General features: G+C 36.1%; 1 protein-coding gene across 4 annotated transcripts in view; it reads left to right on the forward strand.

Annotated features, from left to right (window-relative positions):
* The window catches only part of KANSL1L (KAT8 regulatory NSL complex subunit 1 like), a 143,735-nt gene that overhangs the window by 56,148 nt on the left and 62,505 nt on the right, over positions 1 to 25,082 (forward strand). For all 4 annotated transcript variants that reach the window (XM_064373041.1, XM_012445995.3, XM_064373040.1 and 1 more), the window contains exons 4-5: positions 15,272 to 15,469; positions 21,336 to 21,457. In XM_064373041.1, the coding sequence (XP_064229111.1) occupies positions 15,272 to 15,469; positions 21,336 to 21,457 (320 nt within the window). The remainder of the gene's footprint in view (positions 1 to 15,271; positions 15,470 to 21,335; positions 21,458 to 25,082) is intronic.

Here is a 25,082-nt window from a genome sequence, read left to right on the forward strand (position 1 = left end):
CTTTTCTGTTCTATTGGTCTGTGTCTGTTCTTGTTCAAGTACCATGCTGTTTTGGTTGCAATAGCCCTGTAGTGTAGTTAGAAGTTGGGTAGCATGATGCCTTCTGCTTTGTTCTTTTTGCTTAGGATTGCCTTTGCTATTCAGGATGCCTTTCATTACTTTCTCGTCTGATTGTTCTATCTACAACTTGCCAGTGTTATGGTGAATGACAGTGGTGAAAGTGGGTATCCTTGTTATGTTCTAGATTTCAGTTTTCTCTCCCATTCATTAAGATACTAGCTGTGGGTCTGTCATATATGGCTTTTGTTGTGTTGAGGTAAGTTCCTTTATATCCAACTTTTTTAGGGTTTTTATCATGAAGGATGTTGAATTTTATTAAATGCTTTTTCAGCATCAGTTGAAATGTCCCTATGGATTTTATCCTTCTTTCTGTTGATATGATCTGTCAGATTGGTTAATTTGCATATGTTGAACCTCTTTGCATCCCTGGGATACATCCTACCTGATAATGATAAATGATATTTTTAATGTGTTGTTAACCTGGTTTGCTAATTTTTTGTTAAGGACTTTTGCATCATTGTAATTAGTGATATTTGCCTGTAGTTTTCTCTTTTTTAAAAAATAGGGTTTTGGTGAGTTTTTATATCAGAGTAATACTGTCCTTGTAGAATGAGTTTGAAAGTATTTCCTTCCTCTCTGTTTTTCAGACAAGTTTGAGTAGGATTGATATTACTTCTTCTCTAAGTGTTTGGTGAAATTCAGCAGTGAAATCACTGGGTCCTGGGCTTTTCTTTAATAGAGGACTTTTTTTTTCTCTTGAGACAGGGCCTTGCTCTGTTGCCCCATCTGGAGTGGAGTGACGCAATCTCGACTCACTGTAGCCTAAACTTCTGTGCTGAAGCAATCCTCCCACCTCAGCTTCCTTAGTAACTGGGACCACAGGCACGCACCACCACACCTGGCTAATTTTTGTATTTTTTGTAGGGATGGGGTTTTGCCATGTACCCAGGCTGTACTCAAACTCCTGAGCTCCAGCAATCTGCCTGCCCTGGCCTTCTGTAGTGCTGGGATTACAGGTGTGAGACACCATGCCTGGCATAATGGAAGACTTACTACTGATTTAATCTTACTCATTTTTGGTTTGTTAAATTTTTCTATTTTTTCTTTTTATTTTTCATCTTTTTTTGAGATAGGGTTTCACTCTTGTTGCTCAGGCTGGAATGCAATGGCGCAATCTCAGCTCACTGCAACCTCTGCCTCCTGGGTTCAAGTGATTCTCCTGTCTTAGCCTCCCAAGTAGCTGAGATTACTGGCATGCACCACCACATCCAGCTAATTTTTTTTGTATTGTTAGTAAAGACGGGATTTCTCCATGTTCGTCAGGCTGGTCTTGAACTCCCAGCCTCAGGTGATCCGCCCACCTTGGCCTCTCAAAGTGTTGTGATTACAGGCGTGAGTCACTGCACTGAGCCAAAATTTTCTATTTTTACATAGTCCAGTCTTGCTAGGATGCATGCATCAAGAGATTTATTTATTGATTTTAGGATGTTCAACTCGTTGGTGTATACTTTTTCATAATTGTCTATTATAGTCCCTTGTATTTCTGTTGTTATTGGAGCTCCTTTGTATGTTGTTTCTTTTCTCTTGCTGCTTTTCGAATCCTTTCTTTATTCCTTACTTTTGGGGGCTTGAAAATTAAATGTCTTGAGGTAGTCTTCTTTGGATTAAATCTTCTTGGTGCCCTATAACCTTCTTGTACCTGAGTATTGATATCTTGCTCTAGATTTGGAAAGTTCTCTGTTATTATCCATTTGAATAAACTTTCTGCCCTAATCTCTTTCTCTTCCTCCTCTTTAAGGCCAATATCTTAGGTTTGCCCTTTTGAGGCTATTTTGCTGGATCTCGTAGGTGTGCTTTATTATTTTTTATTCTTTTTCCCTTTGTCTCCTCTGATGGTGTATTTTTAAATAGCCTGTCTTCAAGCTCACTAATATTTTTTTTGTTGTTGTTGTTGTTCAATCCTGCTGTTAAAAGACTGTATCTAGTGCATTCTTTAGAATGTCAATTGCATTTTTCAGCTCCAGCATTTCTGCTTGATTCTTTTTAACTGTTTCAATTTCTTTGTTAAATTTATCTGATGGGATTCTGAATTCCTTCTCTGTGTTACTTTAGATTTCATTGAGCTTTCTCAAAACAGCTATTTTCAGTTCTCTGTCTGAAATGTCACATATCCCCTGTCTCTCTGGCATTGGTCACTGGTGCCCTATTTAGTCCATTTGGTGAGGCTGGGTGTTTCTGGATGTTTTTTATACTTGTAGATGTTTGTCTGTGTCTGGGCATTGAAAAGCTAGGTATTTGTTAGTCTTTGCAGTCTGAGCTAAGTTGTACCAGTCCTTCTTGAGAATACTTTCCAGATATTCAAACGGACTTGGGTGTTGTGATCTAAGTCATTGGTCACTGCAGTCATATCTCCTTTAGGGAGCACCCCAACCCTAGTAACACTGCAGCTTTTGTAGGCTCATACAGGTACTACCTAGTTGTCTTGGGTAAGATCCAAAAGCATTCTCTGGATTACCAGTCAGAGACTCTTGTTCTCTTACTTTCCCCCAAGGAAACATAGTCTCACCCTCTGTGCTGAGCTGCTTGGAGCTAGGAGAGGCATGACATAAGGACCCCTGTGGCTACCACCACTGGAACTGCACAGGGTCAGACAGAAGGCAGCACAGCACTGGTCTCACCCAAGCCCTGCAGTGACCACTACCTGGCTATCATTTATGTCTCCTCAAGGCCCAACGGTTTTACCATCATCAGCAGGTGGCAAATCCATCCAGGCTTGTGCCTTCCCTAAAGGGTGGCAAGTTTTCCCCAGCCTCGGGTGGGTCTAGAGATGCCATCGTGGGACTCCACCTGGTGCTGTATTCTACTACAGCTGAACTGGCACCCAAGTCACAAGACAAAGTCCTCCCTACCCTTCTTTTCTCTTTCTTTAAGGAAAGGAGTTCCTTCCCATGGCCTCCACTATATCCCAGGGCCATGGCAACTACTGCCTGCCTATGGCCAATGTTTACTGAAGGCCCAAAGCCTCTTCAGTCAGCTTTTGGTAAATGCTGCCAGTCATGAGCCTCTCCCTTCAGGACAGTGGGCTCACCTCTGGCCCAGGGTAGATCCAGAAATGCTTGGTGCTTTACCCCACTGTGGCCAAGCTGATAACCAAGCTGACTTTTAGTTCTTATAAAGATGCTCTTTTATGTGGATAGCGTTAAGTTTGGTGTTCCTATGGTGGGGGATAGTGGGGATACAATTGCTGGAGGCTTCTATTCAGCCATCTTGTTCTGCCTCCCCTCTCCCATGCTATTTTTGTGGCAGCATGTTTATTAGAATAGATTTGGGGGTAGATATTGGGATTAACAGGTGATTGGTGGAAGGAAAGGAGAGTTTTGGAAAGTTCTTTGGCATGTGCAGTTATCGCTTCATGCTAACTCATGGATTGCATGTGCAGATTTGGGGAGTTAATATGAAACGTGGTAGAAATTTAGGCTGTGATGTCAGTAAGCTCATTCTGTGTAAACTCCTGTCAGCCATCTTAATTTTAACTGCTTTTTGCCAATTTTTTCTTGTTCTTACAAGGTTAGAGAGTTTTGGCATCTCAGTGGGTTATGTCTTTAATTATCTGCTATCCTACAAACTCAAGAATTTTTGTTAGTTATTGACTTCTTACTCCTTGGGTCATAGTTTGAGTTTCAGTATCTCAACAAGTTGTTTCTTATCTGTTATCCTTTAAACATAGGAATTTAGACTGGTTTTCTTAACTCTTTGCAGCATGGTTTTATAAATGTTTATAATTGTTACATCTTGTTATAGTGAGTCTTTTATTAACATATAATGTTCTTCCTATCTTTTGTAGTCTTTTTTTTGATTTAAAGTCTCTTTTGTCTGATACTAATATAGCCACTTCTGCTCTCTTACTATTTGCATATAATTTAAAAAAAAATCCTACCACTTTCAACTAATTTGTGCCATTGGACTTAAGTTGAATCTCTTCTAGAGAGTATAGAGTTGGATTATGTGTTTTTATACATTCTAATTTCTGTGTTTTAGGGAATTTAATCCATTTACATTTAAAGTAAATACTGAGAAGGATAGACTTATTTCTGCCATTTTGCTATTTTCTACATATCTTATATCTTTCTTGTTTTTCATTTCCTGCAGTACTGTTTTCCATTGTGTTTAGTTGACTTTTTTTGATGCTGAAATGTTTAAATTTCTTTCTCATTTCCTTTTATATATATTCTGTAGATACTTTATTTGTGATTTGTGATTGCTCATGGGGATTTCATTTAACATCATAAAGTTATTACATTATAATTTGAATTTATTCCAGTTTAACTTTACTAACAGACAAAAACTCATTTTCTTTACAGCTTTATTCCCACTACTTTTGGTTGTTGATGTCACAACATTATAGTCTTTTACTTAATGTGTCCCAAAGCCTAATTAATAATGATTTTATATATATTAGTTTCTTAAATTATGTAGAAACAAAATGTGGAGTTAGAAACCGAAGTTACCACAAGTCTAGCTTTGGAATTAATTTTGTTTTTTTAAAATGTGCTAATTATTTAAATCATGTAGAAAGCAAATACAAACTATTGTTACAGTAATACTAGCTGTTATAATTATGCATGAATTCAACTTCATTGAGATTTTTATTTCATCATACAGCTTTAAGTTACTATCTAGGTCTTTCATTTCACCTTGCAGGACATCCTTAGGTGTTTTCCACAGAGGAGGTTTAGTGGTAAATGACTCCCTCAGCTTTTGTTTACCTGAGAGCATCTTAATATTTTTTACCTTTGAAGGACAATTTTCCCAAATATAATAGAATTTTTGGTTGGCCAGGGTTTTTCTTGTATTTTTTTATTTGTTTGTTTTTTGCTTTGAATATATTGACCTACTGCCTTTGGACCTCCAAAGTTTCTCATAATAAGCTACTGATAGTATTATGGAGGATCCTTATATGTGCTTCTCTCTTGCTGCTTTCAAGATTCTTTCTTTTTGTCATTCAGTAGTTTCATTATAATGTGTTTCTGTGTGGTATTCTTTGTTTTCATCTTATTTGGAGTTCATTCAGCTTTTGATATTTGTATTCATGTCCTTCATCATATTTGGGAAGTTTTTAGCCTTTAGTTCTTCAAATATTCTCTCTTCCTCTCTTTTTCTTCTTCTGGAATGCCCACATTTAAATGTTGGACCACTTAATGGTGTTCCATTTGCCCCTTAGTATTTGTTCACTTTTCTTTAATTTTTTTTTTTCTTTATGCTTTGCACTTGATAATTTTTACTGTCCTGGCTTCAAGTGCATTGATCTTTTTTCTGCCTGTTCACATTTGCCCTTGAATACCTCTAGTGAATTTTTCATTTCAGTTATTGTACTTTTCAGTTCTAGAATGTCTGTTTGGTTTCTTTTCAGGTTTTCTATCTCCATATTGATATTTCCATTTCATTCATAACATCTATTTCATAATTTTTTTTACATCTTTTTTTTAGCTTTTTGAGCATCTTTAAGACAGTTGTTTTAAAGTCTGTCTAATAGGTCTTCCATCTTGTTTTCAGGGACAGTTTCTGTTTATTTTTTTTTCCTTTGAATGCATTATATTTTCCTGTTTCATCGTGTGCTTTGTGTTTTTTTTGTTGTTGTTGTTGAAAACTGGACATTCGAATCTAATAATGTGTTAACTCTGGAAATCAGATTCTCTTTCTTTCTGCAGGACATTTAAAATTATTTTTGTTTATTAGTTTGTTTTTTCGATTGTTGTAGGTTGTCAGTGTGGCAAGAATAAACCTGAAGTGTATAGTTAAAAATCTCATTTTCTTTTTCTGAGCCTGTGCCTTTTCTTGGAAATGCACAGTTGCTTTCTAATTTTCCCCATTGATACAGTTGTTTCAAAAAACCCAGTTTTAGTGTCTGGCTTTCAAAAAGGGAAAAGAGAAAAATGAAGAGAGGACTTTTTTTTTTCTTTTTTTTTTTTTTTTTTTTTTTTTAAGTGCTGGCCCTTTAAATCCCCAGGAAAGCCTTCAGCCTGGGGAGGAGGGAATTGCAATAAAGGAGGGAAGTACTACAACAATAGTGGTATTCCTCTTTGTCTGTACCTCTGTAATCAAAGGTTGCAATCAGTGATCGGAACACAGATCCCTAATATTTGTGGGATAAGATCCCTTTTCCTCTACCCTGGCTTACGCAGGCTATACCTAGACTGCTTCAGAAATGCATAAATGGCTACCTGCCATGGGACTAGGTGTGGAGATGGGTTGCTGCTATTGTGCTAAGAGCTAAAATTGATGAAAATTAACTGCACTCTTACTGTCCAAGCCTGCCCCTTGAAATTGCAACTCTTGCCGGGCGCGGTGGTTCACGCCTGTAATCCCAGCACTTTGGGAGGCTGAGGCGGCTGGATCATGAGGTGAAGAGATCGAGACCATCCTGGCCAACATGGTGAAACCCCGTCTCTACTAGAAATACAAAAAAAATACCGGGCGTGGTGGCACGTGCCTGTGGTCCCAGCTACTTGGGAGACTGAGGCGGAAGAATCACTTGAACCCAGGAAGCAGAGGTTGCAGTGAGCCGAGATTGCGCCACTGCACTCCAGCCTGGCGACACAGCAAGACTCTGTCTCAAAAAAAAAAGAAAGAAAAAAAAAAGAATTTGCAAGTCTTCAGTAAACTCCAGATTTTTGAAATAATTACATTAGACAGATTCTGCCAATGCAGGTGGTGTCTAGGTCGGGAGACAGATTCCTGGTGCTTCCTACTCCACCACAAAGAAGTGATAAATATTTGTGGTGATAGATATGTTAATTACCCTGATCTGATCACTATATATTATATGTATTGAAATATCATTATAATATACCATAAATATGTCTAATTATTATTTGTCAATTAAAAAATAAAATAGAAAGAAATAAAAGACATGCCTTGATAGGAGTTTTTGACATTTGGGTCTCTGGAGACTTAAACTTTGTGTCTTTGTACATCTCAGAATATCTTCATTTTATCCTCTTAAAAGGTATTTTAGTTTGGTGTAAAATTCTAGTTTGACAGTTATTTTCCTTGAGCACTTTAAAGATTCTGTTTTATTGTTTTGTTTGATACTAATGAGGAGTCTACTGTCAATGTGATTATTTTTCCTTTTTGAGTACTGTTTTTTCTATCTGGTACCTTTTAAGATGTTGTAGTTTATTTGATGCTCTATATTCTTAGTAACAGGTATCAAAGGATTGTCTTTATGTTTTTTTGGTATTCAGAGTACACATTTTTAACTGTATAGTTCACTGAATTTTGACAAATATTTACTTTTGTAACCATCACCACAACTATAATGTAGGACGTATCTATTACCTTCAAAAATTTCACTTCTGCCTCTTTGCAGTCAGTCTCCTTCCTTCAGGCTCTTTTCTCTGGAAACTACTAATCTGTTTTCTATTGCTATAGTTTTGCCTTTTCTAGAATTTTATATAAGTCAAATAAATAAAACATTTAATCTCTGTTTCGATCTTTCATTTAGCATAATGCTTTTGAGGTTCATCTGTTTTGCTGTATGTATAAGTAGTTTTTTCTTCTTTATTGTTGAGCAGTATTCTATTGTAGGTTTGTACTTTAATTTGTTTATCTGTTTCTTAATTTCTGGAAATTTAGGTTGTTTTTATTTTTAGCTATTATGAATAATGCTGCTGTATGTATTATTATGAATAATGTTCATGTCTAAGTCTTTGTGTAGACATATGGTTTTTTTTTTTCGGAGTCCACATTTTTAAAACAATTTCTTTTATATTTTTGAGACAGGGTCTTGCTCTGTTGCCCAGGCTGGAGTACAGTGGCATGACTATGGCTCACTGCAGCCTTGACCTTCTAGGCTCAAGTGATTCTTCTGCCTCAGCCTCCTGGGTAGCTGGGACTATGGACACGTACCACCATGCCTGGCTAATTTTTGTATTTTTGGTAGGGATGGGGTTTCACCATGTTGCCCAGCCTGGTCTCAAACTCCTGGGCTCAAGCTGTCTACCTGCTTCAGCCTCTTAAAGTGCTGGGATTATAGGTATGAGCCACTGCACCCAGCCCAGAGTCCATGTTTAATCTGAGGTTTTACATCTTCAATTGTAGCATATTCTCTGCTACTATCATCCAAGTATTGCATGTTTCAATTTTTTTCTTCTCCGTTTTTGTGAAATTCTCAGTAGGTTGACAGGTTCAAACAAATTTTTTATGTCTCTTAACCGCTCTTTTGTTTTTTAATCTCATTTGTCTCTCTGTACCACAGGAATTCTTTACTATCTATCTTTTAATTTGCTAATTTGGTCTTTGATCATATTCTGCTTAGACTTTGTCCTATATATTGGCCTTTACTTTGTGATAATGCTTTTTATTGACAATTTCTAAGTAGGTCTTTTTCAAACCTGTTTAAAAACAGAAATGAAAAGGAATAGGTTTCTAGAAATTCAAGGCCTTATGAAGTTGGCAAAACTTCCTCTGCTACTTTGTATGATAAGAGATAGGATTGAGAAAACCTTTGAATAATAAAGGACCAAAGTGATTAGGAGCGAAATACCAGACTAAGGATACAATCCTTAGCAAAACCTTTGAGCTGGATAAAATTACACTTAAGGCAGTGGAGGAAGATTAAGAAAGTGGATTTTCCATCAGCACTTAATAGCTTTATGAGACCCGCCCCAACAAAGAAGTAGAGAAAGAGGGACAGGAGGAAGGAGTATGTAGATAGGTATAGGGGTTAGAGGGCAAAAGAAATATCATTTGAGAATGCATCAGAGAACTGTGGGTGTGATTGTCAGTACATGGAACTGCCTGAAAACAGATAGATGAGAAGCCTTCTGAGTTTGAGTGAGTTGTACCAAAGAAATTACAAGCTTGAGCTATACAAAGGCTTTTATTGCTAAGACTTAAACCAGTCCTTAAAACGTCAACCTTCTATGAACAAGAAGCAGGCTATGTAATCCCAGCACTTTGGGAGGCCTAGGTGGGCGGATCACGAGGTCAGGAGATTGAGACCATCCTGCCTAACGTGGTGAAAAAAAAAGAAGCAGGCTAAGAGCTTTGCAATTCCTAAAGAAGTCATAAACATTTGCTGATATTGCCAAGAAAGGTAATATAAAAGAAAGAAGCTTTTATAGGCCGATTCAGGAGCCATAGAGAACAGTGGATAGAAATTACCCTTTAATAGGAAGCACAAATAAGGGCCTGATTAAGCCCTGCCCCTAGGGTAAGGAGCTCTCACAATATTGGTCCAACAGAATGTTAGCATTAATATAGACCAATAGCTGACATATATTCCTCATTCTTTATATTTTCAAATGGGAATGTTCGTTGTGGTCTATTTTCATAAAGAATCAACAATACAAATGAGTTCTTATGCATGTTAATCTAAGTATTGCTAAATACTTATTTGTAACTTTGTTTTTGTGGGAAACAGTATTCTATCTGGTAATACTGTAGACATACTGGAGATAGTCTAATATTGAAGATTGACAGGGATAGGTCTGAAAAGAAAAAGCTGAGAAGGGGAGGGATCAGAGTCCTTGAACCTTATAGTTTGCCTAGATTCATCTAGGGGTGTACACATCCACAAAGGTTAATAAATTTTAGGATCTATCTATCATGAATTTATATTCTGGTAAGGGAGATAAAACATATAATCGTTTCAATATATGTAATATATTCAGTAATACATGTTTTTATAAGATATTTGAAATGCCATAGAATACTTATGGGTAAGAGGGTTGGAGAAAACGTTAAGAGAAGAAAGTGACATATCAGTATGACTTTGAGGGATGAATAGTAATTTTTTAATGAACCAATGGAACTAGAAAAAGGCATTTTTTACAGGTTTGAAGGTGTAAAACAACACAATCAGTTTCAGGAATGACAAAGTAGTATGATATTTAAAGGAGCAGAAGTAGGAGTTATACAAGGAGAGAAGAAGCTAGGAAGTGATGAAATTTGTTTAACACCTTGTAGGAATTATTGATGGTGTCTGTAGGAAGGAAGAAAGGAGGATAGACCTAAAACCTTTGGCTTACTAGTTCTGTGAGATTTGAGGGAACCACGTTCAATAAGTGTCTCCTGATAGAAGTTTCATATTGCTTTAGTCACTTTTTCTCATTGTTCACTGCCATCCGTTTTTATTTATTTATTTATTTGAGACAAAGTTTTGCTCTGTTGCCAGGTTAGAGTGCAGTGGCGCAATCTTGGCTCACTGCAACCTCTGACTTCCTGGTTCCAGTGATTCTCCTCCCTCAGCCTCCCAAGTAGCTGGGATTACAGACACGCGCCACCACACCCAGCTAAGTTTTGTATTTTTAGTAGAGACAGGGGTTTCACCACGTTGGCCACGATGGTGTTGATCTCCTGACCTTGTGATCAGCCCACCTCAGCCTTCCAAAGTGCTGGGATTACAGGCGTAAGCCACTGTGCCCAGCCTTTAAAAATTTTTTTATTTTCATTTTTTGAGACGGAGGCTTGCTTTGTCACCCAGGCTGGAGTGGAGTGGCACAATCTTGGCTCACTGCAACCTCTGCTGCCCGAGTTCAAACGATTCTCCTACCTCAGCCTCCCACATAGCTGGAATTACAGGCGCACGCCACCATGCCTGGCAAATTTTTATATTTTTAGTAGAGATGGGGTTTTAGCATCTTGGCCAGGCTGGTCTTGAACTCCTAACCTAGTGATCCACCATCTTGGACTCCCAAAGTGCTGGGATTACAGGTGTGAGCCACTGCACCCAGCATTCACTGTTATCTTTGCAGGAGCCTTCAGTTTTAGTAATTTCCCAGTCCTTTCAAGATCACCACATAATCTCTCCTCTTTGATTATTTTCTTTAAAGGATATAATTTCACACGTTTTAAAAATAGCAAATAGAGTTCTAAGAATGAGTCAAAAAAAAAAAAAACAATTTTGATATTTCCAAGAAAGTGGGTTTGCAGTTCAATTGATGAATAAGATTTGTATTTCAATCTAGAGAGTCTGATTCATAAACCTTTAATTTGAGAAAGCATATTTTAATATTCTATATTTTCTAAGCAGTACAGTATACTTCTTGTCTAAATTCTTTTAAAACTTTGATTGCAGGTTTATATAACATCTATTGGAATAAATTGTTTTAAGGAAAAACATCTAAACTTCCCTGTAATGATTTATATGGCCTTACCTTTTTCTTAATTCAGGATAAATGTGTATCTGGCCCTTTGTTTTTTAAGAATAGCATTATGTTTATTTAATGGAAAATGTCACAAAATTATGCTATTAGAATACTTTTTTTTGGTTATTTTAGTTGTTTCTCATTACATTAATTAAGAATTAATCAAAGTGTTTAGTTGTTTATATGCAGCTTAGTTGAGATGTTATTATATAGGAAAAATATCACTTTCCTTGTTTTTATAGCTTCTTGAATTATTATAAGAAAAAAACTTGAGAAGGATGGCCAGTACTGTATTGAAACAGAACTTTCTGTTTAATGTATTTTGAATGGAAAAAAAAAGTTCTCAGTTAAATTAGAGATAAAGAGACGGGAAAGAGATCGAGAGATGCTACTTTGTAAATATCCTGTTTAAATAAGTGCTAGTTTGTGCCTTAAGTCAGAAAGTATATGATTCGCCCCTTTACCATTCTTATATGATCTAAATTTTGCTTAAGTTTTTAGAGAGAAGAAGAAAGCAGTTATTAGCAACATCCTTTGGTGGTTCTTGGGACAACTTTGTCCATATATTACAGATTCCTATATTTCCTCTTCTCCCCGCTTCAGCTTTCTAATAATACAACAGATTCTTGTCATACTTGGAAAAAAATTGAAATATTTTTCTTGTGGGAACACTGGCTATGTCAAAGGGTTTCTCTTAGATTTCTTTTGTTATCCTGCAGTAGGGGCTTCTACATTTTAAATTGTACCTTTTATGTGTTTTAAATTTTTTATTTAAATTTTTGCTTAAAATTAGCTTTTGTGAATTTACGTGAATAATAGAGATGTTGCTGAGGCAGTCCTTTTTTCACACAATGTTTTCTCTGAAGACCCTGCATTGTCAGGAGCAGTTGTCTTCTCAGAAGCAGTCGATTTGCTTTCATCTTATGCTAGAGTTTTCACCTTCACTTGTTTCAGTTATTGTAACTCATTTTTCTAAAAAATATTTATATCTTTGTTATCTATGTTGTTTGACCTATCAGACTATCCTTTTACTAATTTTTTTAAGAAGAGAAACTAACTATGTGCTATGTCCCCAGAGGATTAAATCTGCAACCCTTTCCTCTCCATTCTTAGCAGTGATGGATCAGAATGGGCCACTTTCCTTACACTCCAAGAGTTTTGTTCAGGGTAGTAGTTTATGGGGGGAAAAGTGGATTATGAAGTTAACTATGAAGGTCTCCTTGGTTGAATTTGATTTTTCTTTTTTTTAGACAGAGTCTTTGTCACCCAGGCTGGAGTGCAGTTGTGTGATCTTAGCTCCCTGCAACCTCCTCCTTCTGGGTTCAAACATTTCTTGTGCCTCAGCCTCCCAAGTAGCTGGGACCAAAGGCGTGTGCCATGATGCCTGGCTAATTTTTTGTACTTTCAGGAGAGACAGGGTTTTGATCTGTTGGCCAGGCTGGTCTTGAACCCCTGGCCTCAAGTGATCCACCTGCCTCCGCCTCCCAAAGTGCTAGGATTACAGATGTGAGCCACCATGCTCTGCCTCACTGGTAAAATTTTTAAAATATCATTCTTTATTAAACTAACTATAGCAGGCTTTCTACATATAGAAAGGTAGTATTTTAAAGGTTTGGAAATAGAACTTTGAAATTCAGAATAGAGTTTTCCCATAGATGCAGATTTATAAATATGGATTATAAAATCAGGCCTATCTATACAGACTGATCCATAATATAAACTGTAATCAAACCAAAGACAATTGCAGTTAAATTGATAAGGTGGAAACTTATGTTCCTTTTACATGCAGGTACTTGTGAGAAACCTGGAGAGAGACTTGTAGAAATTTTGAATGGATACTCTCGGGAGCTTTTCAGATTGATATTGTATCTATTATATCTAATTTAATTTTTAAAATACCAAATGAAAAAAGAACTTTTGAACATGTTTCTTCAGATTTCTTGAAAGCCCCATTTATTCATTCTAAGAAAACAGTAATTGGGTTCAAGTAGATGCCCTTCTCCTTGGAAAAGTCAGCATATTAGCACTATTCTAATTGTAGATTTTGTAAAAAAGAAATGCATTTAAACTGAGCATGGTGGCTCACACCTGTAATCCCTGCACTTAGGAGGCCAAGGCGGGTGGATTACAAGGTTAAGAGATCAAGACCATCCTGATGGTGAAACTTCGTCTCTACTAAAAATACAAAAATTAGCCGAGACGTGGTGGCAGGCACCTGTAGTCCCAGCTACTTAGGAGGCTGAGGCAGGAGAATTACTTGAACCCGGGAGGCGCAGGTTGCAGTGAGCCGAGATTGTGCCACTGCACTCCAGCCTGGTGACAGAACGAGACTGTCTCAAAAAAAAAGTGCATTTACTACTTTTACCAAAAGTAGGTTACTATGAAATAATAAAATATACATTTAATACCATAACTGAATATTTGCATTCTAAAGTTATATATTCTCTAAATTATATAGTGTAAACTAAAACTTATATAACACATTATTATCCATAGGCAATTTCCATCTTATAAACATGATTTGGTGGCCCACAGAAATTATTTAGTTCATTCCATTTTTTTAAATAATGCAGTCTAATATTAATATGTTAGTTTATTATTTATTACAAGAATATAGTATTTTAGCCACATTAGGAGTGTAATACTTTTCCAACTAGCCTATAGGAATTTATTAGCATTTTTCAAATATATATATTTTCAAATATATATTAGATATGTAAAACCTGTGTGTATATATAATATATGTAATATCAGTATATATATAAAACATATATAGTATCTATGTATGTATAATATATATACAATATATATTACTGTATTATTTTCAGGGGGAAGGGTGGTAGAAGGGAGAGGAAGGAAAGAAGTTTTACAATGAGAACTGTCTATGAAACCATTAAGATCATGCCTTTGCACTCCTTTTTTCTCTTTCTCTGTTGTCTCCATTGCCTCTGAGGAACCTAAGGTTGAGAATAGTTGGAGTGAGGAAGCTGGGGAATGGAGGAGAAAGCCGAGCAAACCAGTTGAGGAATAAGTGTTTGTGAGTAGGAGGCAGGGAGTACAGAGACAACTTGATCCCTACTCATTCCCCTAGTTCCTTACAATTCAGAATATACTCTATCAAAGTTGAAAGCTTGTGTCTTTATTATTAACACAGTTACCCTGAAAGCAGCGAGAACTCTGATTGGCCCAGAGAGTACTTTTTCTCAGTGGTGCAGTCCTATCCCTGGTTGCTGGCTGACAGCAACAGGGGCAGGACTCCTTAGGGTGCTTTGAAAGGAGTTAGGATAGAGTTAGATTGTTGTTTGGATGTTTGTAAATTTGGTGTTTTAATTTATAAAATTGGGAGTACTCAAATGTAAAACATAAATAGATATGCTAGTGACCAAAATATCAGAAGATTCTATCAGGAAATATTCTAGATTTCAATCGGAAATGTCCATATTCAGTGTATAATATGCCTTTAATTTTATTTTAATATGTCATGGTTTTAATGCCAATAATTAAAACTAATTTTTAAAAACTGCATGTATTTAAGTTAAAAAAATATTTTACAAGTCCAGCCTATCAGCCATACAGGTTATTTTAGCTGCACGTGTTTTTTTTTTTTTTTTTTTTTTTGAGACGGAGTTTCGCTCTTGTTACCCAGGCTGAAGTGCAATGGCGCGATCTCGGCTTACCGCAACCTCCGCCTCTTGGGTTCAGGCAATTCTCCTGCCTCAGCCTCCTGAGTAGCTGGGATTACAGGCACGCACCACCATGCCCAGCTAATTTTTCGTATTTTTAGTAGAGACAGGGTTTCACCATGTTGACCAGGATGGTCTCGATCTCTTGACCTCGTGATCCACCCGCCTCGGCCTCCCAAAGTGCTGGGATTACAGGCGTGAGCCACGGCGCCCGGCACGTGTTTTAAACCAGCTAATTCTTCACAGAGTTAAACTATTCTTTCAAGTTTATGTTTTCTGAATTCCAAGGGATAAGAGGAAGCATAGATTCAAGTGCATTGTAGCATTAAAGGTGATCAGTTAGTTTTCATTTCAACTTTCTCATTGTTCTTTGTATAGGGGATAGTGGTCCTAGAAGAATGTCAACTTCCAAAAGACATTTTGAAAAAACAAATACAATTTGCAGACCAAGCAGCTTCACTAAACATTCTAGGGAATCCTCAGGTTCCCCATGAGTGTCAAGATCCTGTACCAGAACAAGATTTTGAAATGTCACCAAGCAGCCCTACTTTACTTCTTCGAAACATCGAAAAACAGGTAAAGTCAAAGTAAGGATATCAGTGGTATGAAATAACTTTTCATTGATTTTATAAGCTATTCAAATAAACATCATTATATGTGTATCTTCCTGGCATATGGGTAATTAAACTAGACCATTTGGCATTAAATACAATTAAAATATTTGATATCTGACCAGTCTCCATTGTACTACCAATATAATTAAAATTACTTAATATGTAAAGTATTGGTATTGGTATTGCTATAGTATGATAATTTATTTTTACAGAGATTGGAAAATCCTTTTTCTAACAAAATTGTTTATCATTGGACTTTTTTCAAGGAGAGAGAAGAGTGATACCAGTTAATACATCTGAATGGTGGTTTGACTAATTTATTGATCAAGATTTTTAGTGAAAGATAATATTGGAATATGGATATCTTCATAAAAAACGATTATGTAAATGAAAGTCAAAAAAGCTCCTAATAATTACTTTGATTCCAAAGTCTTCTCTGGTGTCTAAATTCTATTGTGGATAGCTCCACAAGTTTAATTATTCTGGCCAATCTATCCTGTATCTGACCTTGGAAATCAAACAATTTATTTTGATTTAGACTTTGGTGGCTCTTAAACAAACTCAGTTTCTAGGATTTTGTTACTTTAAAGCAGAGCCATTCTTGACCATAGCTGCATCATCATTACATTATTCCTCTGGGAAATGATACAGATTCATGCCTGCCTGCATCTAATTTCCCTGGGTTTTTCTGACATACCGTAATAATTAAATACAGGTTACCATCTTATTCCTGGTAAACCAAAATATGGTATAATTTCTTCCACCCTGTATTTGTTAAATTTATAATTGCCTTGAGTTTTTCTTAATTGGAATATGTAATCAAAGCACTTATGAATATTTTGTAATTTAGAAAGCTGTTTGGTAATTATCTGATGTCAAATTCTAATGCACTTGGCAATATAAGCAGTGATTTAAATTAGTTTTTGTTATATTTCTATATTCCCACTTTCCTCTTTCTTTTCCCACTCCTCATCTAATACAATCAACCCTCATTCAGTTTGATCCTAGTTGTTTCACATTCTAGAGTAATTTATTTGCTTACTCAGTCAAATCTACTTTCACCATCTTTAGGTCACTACTTATTTATTGGAATTTATAATCTGATTAAATTAATTCTAAGATATTTTCATTTGTAAAAGAGATTTCTTATACTTTTTTCTTTCTCCTTGGTATCCCTAGTTTTTTAGGTTGGACCTGAGATGACATCAGAACTACCTAATTTGCGGATCCTAGTGCAAAATTAAATTGTGGAGCCCTTTGTTAAAAACAATTATGAATTTAAAGACAGCGACAGCAGAGCACTAAGCAAGCATAGCCCCCATCTGCAGTCAGCCTGGTGCACAGGTTGCATGCCCATGAAGCTGGCCCTGAGTAGCATTTTAGGTCTCATTGCAGATGGAAATTGCCAATGAAGCTGACTCTGAGTAGCATTTTAGGTCTCATTGCAGATGGCTTTGATAGTATAGGGAACTAGGAGTTGTGATTCTAGTAATGGCTCCACGTAAAGAGAACAGAAGAAAAAGATGCAGAAAGGAGCAGCAGCAATTACTTGTAGAGGTTGTTAATAAATTGCCTATGAACAAGTCATTTGTTCTTAAAACGTAGTAATAATGCTTTTATAGGTCAAGTTTTAAAAGCTTAAGTTGTTTTTAAATACTTGTCGGCTGGGCATGGTAGCTCATTCCTATAATCCGAGCACTTTGGGAGGCAGAGGTGGGCATATCACTTAAGCCCAGGAGTTTGAGCAGCAGCAATTACTTGTAGAGGTTGTTAATAAATTGCCTATGAACAAGTCATTTGTTCTTAAAACGTAGTAATAATACTTTTATAGGTCAAGTTTTAAAAGCTTAAGTTGTTTTTAAATACTTGTCGGCTGGGCATGGTAGCTCATTCCTATAATCCGAGCACTTTGGGAGGCAGAGGTGGGCATATCACTTAAGCCCAGGAGTTTGAGACCAGCCTGGTCAGCATAGGGAGACCTCATCTCTACAAAAAATACAAAAATTGGCCGGGCGCGGTGGCTCAAGCCTGTAATCCCAGCACTTTGGGAGGCCGAGGCGGGTGGATCACGAGGTCAAGAGATCGAGACCATCCTGGTCAACATGGTGAAACCCCGTCTCTACTAATACAAAAAAATTAGCTGGGCACGGTGGCGCGTGCCTGTAATCCCAGCTACTCAGGAGGCTGAGGCAGGAGAATTGCCTGAACCCAGGAGGCGGAGATTGCGGTGAGCCGAGATCGCGCCATTGCGCTCCAGCCTGGGTATCAAGGGCGAAACACCGTCTCAAAAAAAAAAAAAAAAAAAAAAAAAAAAAAAACAAAAATTAGCTGGCCTTAGTGGCACACACCTGTAGTCCCAGCTACTAAAGAGGCTGAGGGAAGGATCACTTGAGCCCAGGAGGCAAAGGTTGCAGTGGGCCAGATGGTACCACTGCACTCCAGCCTGGACAACAGAACAAGACACTGTCTGAAACAAAACTTGTTGAGGAAGATAGTCGAGGAGTGAGTTAAGTGGTAGGGATGGCGAGGCTGTTACTATGCATGGTTTTCTTAGGATAATCTACTGATATATAACTGTTCACTCATAATCTTTTGACTTGACTAAAGTAATTTTGTTAGAGTTAGAAGTTAAAATATAAAGAAAGGCACTATTGAGTTGTAGACTCACTTAAAAAATAACTTATTGATTCATAGTATTAATACATGCTTGCATTGTTAGATAATATATAGTTCATAAATTGAAAAGTATTAATACCTTATTTTTAGTACTTTAAGTCAGCTGTCCCCAACGTTTTTGGCATCAGGACTGGTTTCATGGAAGACAGTTTTTCCACAGGGTAAGGGTGGGGGGATGATTTCAAGATGACTGTTCCACCTCAGATCATCAGGCATTAGAGTCTTATAAGGAGCACGCAACCTAGATCCCTTGCACATGCAATTCACAGTATGATTCATGCTCCTATGAGAATCTAATGCCGTGGATGGTCTGACAGTAGGCAGAGCTCAGGTGGTAATTCTTGCTGGCCCTGTGCTCACCTCCTGCTGTGCAGCCTGGTTTCTACCAGCCAAGGATAGGTACCCATTAGTAGCCCTGGGAGTTGGAGTCTTCTGCTTAAATGATTTAAAATGAATTTGCTACTGGTGTATTTATATTATAAATCTTGTTATGAATAGCTAGTGTTTTAACTTATAATTGGTAAGTTTTTATTTTCAGAGTTCAAATTATGCTTCTCTTAATTTTACTTTTCTTATTCACATTTTCTCCGTGACTTTCCGATTCTCTATATTCCCCATATGACTCATGTATGCAAGATTTTATTGGGCCAGAGTAGGCTGATTCTTAGGGTAAAGATAGGGGTTGTAATTTCCCCCTTCTTGGCCTATTAGTCACATATACCCAACGAGTGACTTCTAGTTGCTTAAATATTTTAGATGATGTTTTTTGGAGGTGGAACAATGACAAGAGTGTTTTAGTGTTTCCAACCAGAAAGTATCAGATACTTCAGAATTTATTTGCTTAACTAATGATCACTTGCTAAATGATAAAGAATCCATTTCTATTGGTGATTTTAAAAATGAACTTTGGCTGGGTGCGGTGACTCACGCCTGTAATCCCAGCACTTTTGGAGGCCAAGGTGGGTGGATCACCTGAGGTCAGGAGTTTGAGACCAGCCTGGCCTACATGGAGAAACCCCATCTCTACTGAAAATACAAAAATTAGCTAGGTGTGGTGGCGTGCACCTGTAATCCCAGCTACTTGGGAGGCTGAGGCAGGAGAATTGCTGGAACCTGGTAGGCAGAAGCTGCAGTGAGCCAAGATCGCATCACTGTACTACAGCCTGGGCAACAGAGCAAGACTCCATCTCAAAAAAAGAAATAAATAAAAATAAAAATGAGCTTTGATCTAAAAACTGAGTAATAATTTTTTAAATAACATACTTAGATGCATACCCTTTCAAGAAAATAAATGGTGAAAACATTTCAAGGTCTTTCTCATGAAAGACTTTTTGAAGGGATAAAATATCACGCTTAATTTTATTCTATTATTTAGTCTTATTATTTCTAATAGCATGATATTAGTTTCATACAAATGAAGAGTTCTAAAATAATTATTTTATATACCCCTTTATTTCACAATAGAATATCTTGCAATATTGAAAATGTTGAACTAGGTCTGTATTTTTTTAAAAAGTTAATCACACTATATTAAGTGGGAAAACCAGGTTTTAGGAAATTGATGTAACATGATTTAAATAAAAGTTTATGTGTGGCCAGGCGCGGTGGCTCACGCCTGTAATCCCAGCACTTTAGGAGGCCGAGGCGTCTGGATCACGAAGTCAAGAGATCGAGACCATCCTGGTCAACATGGTGAAACCCCGTCTCTACTAAAAATACAAAAAATTAGCTGGGCACGGTGGCGCATGCCTGTAATCCCAGCTACTCAGGAGGCTGAGGCAGGAGAATTGCCTGAACCCAGGAGGCGGAGGTTGCAGTGAGCCGAGATTGCGCCATTGCACTCCAGCCTGGGTAACAAGAGCGAAACTCCGTCTCAAAAAAAAAAAAAAAAAAAAAGTTTATGTGTGCATGTTGAATGTATACTCATGCTGACATATACTCAGAAAACTTAGTATGGAGGGAGAAATATATACCTAGTGTTAGCTCTGGTTTTCTCTTTGATGTATGATTACAGATGACACTCTTTTCATTTTTAAAATGTCTATATTTTCCAATTCTTCTATGATGAACATGGATTACAGGTGTAATGAAAATAGTTGTCATTCTATTGTAGAAATGTACTCTTTTTTATGTGGCTTTTGCTTATTATAATTGTGATTGTTTTGAGAATAATATTTACTACATATATTTAAGTTTGGGATAATGGTCAGTGAAATCTTAGGTGCTTAAAAAAACCCTGATATTTTTGAATTAGGAAAAATATTGAGAAACAGCATGCTGTTAGATTTAGGCCTGAATTTGAATCCTAGTTCCATTTTATACCAACTTTATAGACCTTGATCAAGCTACTTAATCTTTCTTTGCTAGAATTTACTCATCTGTACTGGTATTAATAATAATGATATCAGTACCTCTAATATTATCTTCTTTGCAGGTTAGTTGTAAAGATTAGAAGTATTCTGTGTGTGGTGCCTAATATGGTGCCTGGCACATAGTAGGCACTTAATAAATTGTATCTGTGATTTTTAATTACTAATTTTCCTACCTCAAGGGAAATATTATATAGAGGCTATTAGCTGGGTTTAAATATGTTAGATGATGGGATGGGTAGATGAAGGAACTATAATAAAAAAGGATATAGAGGCCGGGCGCGGTGGCTCACGCCTGTAATCCCAGCACTTTGGGAGGCCGAGGCGGGTGGATCACGAGGTCAAGAGATCGAGACCATCCTGGTCAATGTGGTGAAACCCCGTCTCTACTAAAAATACAAAAAATTAGCTGGGCACGGTGGCGCGTGCCTGTAATCCCAGCTACTCAGGAGGCTGAGGCAGGAGAATTGCCTGAACCCAGGAGGCGGAGGTTGCGGTGAGCCGAGATCGCGCCATTGCACTCCAGCCTGGGTAACAAGAGCGAAACTCCGTTTCAAAAAAAAAAAAAAAAAAAAGGATATAGAAAAGAATGGGTACTTAAAATGTAGATTGATTTGTAATAAATGGAAATATCAGTTGTATAAATCATCTTTGTTGAATAAAATATTTACTAAAATAAAAACGTGTGTTATGAGAAGTTAAGCATTAATTGGCACTATACGTCTGAGCTTTAACTCACATTTCTTGCTTAGCAGTAGTAAAAGGTTGACTGTTTCCTTGCAGAGTGCACAGTTGACTGAGATCATCAACAGTTTGATTGCCCCTCTCAACTTGTCCCCAACTTCATCACCCCTCTCTTCCAAATCCTGTAGCCATAAATGTCTGGCTAATGGCATTTACAGGAGGTAGGTATCAATGGGATAGCTTAGCTTTTAAATTTGACTTTGCCTATTTTATCTTATTTTGATTTTGTTTTGCTATTTTAAGTATTATGGTTACTTTTTTTTTTTTCTACATTAGGGACTACTAGAGTACAGTCAATTTACCATGGATACATTCTTCAATAATATTAGATTTATATAACTGAGGTCATGATAAATCTAGGAGTGATGGAGAAAGCTTTCCATGAAGTTTTATAATGTTTCTTAAAAAAGAATAGCAGTGATAACGTTTGCTATAGAAATACTGCCTTATGTACTGTACCTTCCATTTTGTAGCTTTTGTATTTCTGAACTCCGTGCTGCCCTTGCAATGTATTTTGAGGGAAAAAAGACCCTAGATATAATTTGAGCACAGAAGATTGGTAGATATCACCTATTAGATTCAGCTTAAGTTTTAATCATTTTGTATTTTAGCTTTATAAATAAGGTAAATTTTTTTCTGAGTATAATTAATAACTCCTACAATCATTAGTAATTTATCTTATATATGTCATATTAGCAAAAATATATATTCTATGAATCTTAATCCTTTTTTGGGAACAGCATTTGTTCTACTTTATTTTGTTTACTTTTCTCTTTTCCTTTTGAAGAAATTAGAAGACATACTAATAGAATATTATTTTATGTGTGCATTGTCTAATTTTTTTCAGATAAAATTGGAATGTCAGCTTCTTTGCTTTAATTACCATAGAGAACAAAGTGTAATTTTGTATTGGGAAATATTGTACTAAAATTATGTAATTTATTATTTTAATAACTTTCTAATATAGCATAAAATGAAAATTTATACCATGGTGAAAATTATACTAAGTAGCCATCAAATTCTTTATGAGATTAGCAGATATAAACCAAGTCTTAAAATAAAAAGCTGAGGCGGGTGGATTACATGAGCTCAGGAGTTCAAGACCAGCCTGACCAACATGGAGAAACCCCATCTCTACTAAAAATACAAAAAATTAGCCAGGCATGGTGGTGTGCCCCTGTAGTCCCACCTACTCAAGAGCCTAAGGCACAAGAGTCATTTGAACCGGCAGATGGAGGTTGCAGTGAGCCGAGATCACGCCACTGCACTCTAGCCTGGACGACAGAGTGAGAGTCTGTCTCCAAATAAATAATTAAAAGTATAAAGCTGACATTTGATTTTTATTTCTAATTGGTTATTTTGAACATCTAATCTTTAATACTTTTACTGTTTTATTTATGTTATGTATCCATTGTTCTATTGTGGGAACAGTTCTATTGGTTTTGCTTCATTTTCTTCTCGACTTTATGTTCATTCCTCATATCACTGATAAAACACGTTGAAAGTAAATATTCTCACATATTGTATAGGACAACTATGATATTTTCATTTATGAGAACATATCCTAATTAGGAAAGTTATAATGTAGCTGAATGAATTTTAAGTTGAGCCATAAAACACATCAAATTGGTGTATAAGCATTGTGATTTGGGGCTAATCCCATTTTAGATAATACTTTGTTTACCTCATCAAGTACTACACAGTTACACACATAGTTACATGTTTCTGTTGATGTGTGTGTGAATTTTCATTTTAATATACTTGCCTGTATTTTTGGTCATTCATTTGCAAAGCATTGATTGCATAATTATTTATTGTGTGCCACATGGAGTTCTAGGGACACAAATACTAAGACAAAAGTCTTCACTTGTAAATAACTCACAGTCTGGTTGGTGAAACATGTAACTATTTAATAAAATATCATGTAATAAAAATGGAATTGTGTGTAGTTGTTTGAATACTGGTTTTTAATAACTGTTAGACTTGGAAAAGATACCTCATAAAGATATGTAGATCCAAATGAAAGAAATGGAAAATTAGCCATGCTTACTAAATTATGTTTTTTTATTCTGTCTACTAGTAGTTCAGAGGTTGTTGTTGAAATCAGCTACTGAATATTGTCTTTCCTCATGTCAGTTAGTTGTTGTTACAAACTAATTGAAAGGTTTGCTTTTGAAAGTTTTTAACAAGTTCAAAACCTATGAAAATGTTTTGATAGATTTAAAAGCAGATAACAATTTTGTTCTTCAAGTTTTTGAAGTATGCTGACGTGTGTTTTAATTAATGATATTTTTGGCAACAATGAAGTCTTTTTAAAATAGTTTCTACATAATGTGTGTTTCAAAAAGCATTTATTTTCCTATTTGTTGTCAAAATATCATATTTCCCTTGAAGGAAAGTTATTTATTTTCTAACATTTGCTAGATAATGTAATACTTTATCTACTTTTAATCAAAGAGAAAGTGATCAAATTTAGAATGGTTGATAGTTATTTAAAATGCATAATTTATATTTAAGTTTAATAGCTCTTTATAAGTGCTTTGTTACCAGATAACCAGCAAACTACCATGTAAAACAAAAGATTTGGGGGGATACTCCTGACTCCTGATTTCATTAAAGTGTTTTATAAAGATTCTACAGTTTGTGATAATATGTATAAAAAAATCTATAAATCTATTTAACCAGGAACATAGAAACTAGACTATATTGCAGATAAGAGGAATAATAACACTGAAGGAGAGGTAGCACACTTTGAGGAAACGTGGTCTATTGTTTCATATGCCAAAGAGAGTACTGAAAATACCTATTGGTTTTGTCAGTAATGTGTTGAGACTTTGGCAAGAGAGACTTTGGCAAGAGCATGATGGAGAAAGAGGTAAGAGTGGGTTAATAGAATTGGAGAAGAAGTAGAGAGGGAGTCAAGATTACCCTTCAAGGCCACTGATTTTAAAGACTGTGATAAAAGGGACACACGAAGTCACAGAAAATATTTTTGTTTCTTAGATGGAGGAAATTTAAGCATCTTTATTAAAATAAAGGGAAAGGAAGGAGCTACAGGTGAGAAATGTAGAAACACCTTATCACCAAGTTATGGAGGGATCTTATTACAGGAGAAAATATGCCTGTTCTTTAGGAGTAGCATGAAATGGATTAAGATGGGTGTGGATACACTTGTTTCTGAGGTGATTATAGACTAGCTAAGAGTGGTAAAGGGAGCTTGAGGAGCTTTGACAAGTAAAACATTTTTCCTTTTTTCCATCTTCCTTTTCACTTTCCCTCTCCTCTCTCCTTCTTTATTTTTGGTGCCTGAGTAACTCACCCTTAGGAAAGGGTGTTAGTGGTTTCTAAGAAGTTTTTTTTTAAAACCCCTTAACTATAAATATGCTTATGATGAAAAGTACTTAATTGATGCTTATAAAACTAGTTAAGAATTCAACTTTTAAAGTATTCTCTAATTGAAATTTTTATGAAATAAATACATACTGAAATTCTACAAATTTAAGGTTTTAAATGTTACTCATGTTTGAGAATATTACTATTGATTTTTTAAATTAATTGGAGATGTAATTTTGTATTATAGTATATGAAATAGCTTTGATTCAAAGGTATCTGGATTGAAGTAATGTGAAATGTATCTATATGAGCCTTTTGACCCTGGGAGTAGAATATCAAATGAGGCCTAATTTTATTTCTTATGTCTTGCTGTTTTCCAATACCTTTGTTATTTTTCCTTCACATAGCTCTATATGAAGAAAAATCTTTCAGATTCAAAGGATTTTAAGAGTA

Source organism: Aotus nancymaae, unplaced genomic scaffold (genome assembly GCF_030222135.1).
Source record: "Aotus nancymaae isolate 86718 unplaced genomic scaffold, 86718_ANA_hifiasm-v0.15.2.pri h1tg000008l, whole genome shotgun sequence".
In the NCBI taxonomy this organism is placed as follows: domain Eukaryota; kingdom Metazoa; phylum Chordata; class Mammalia; order Primates; family Aotidae; genus Aotus; species Aotus nancymaae.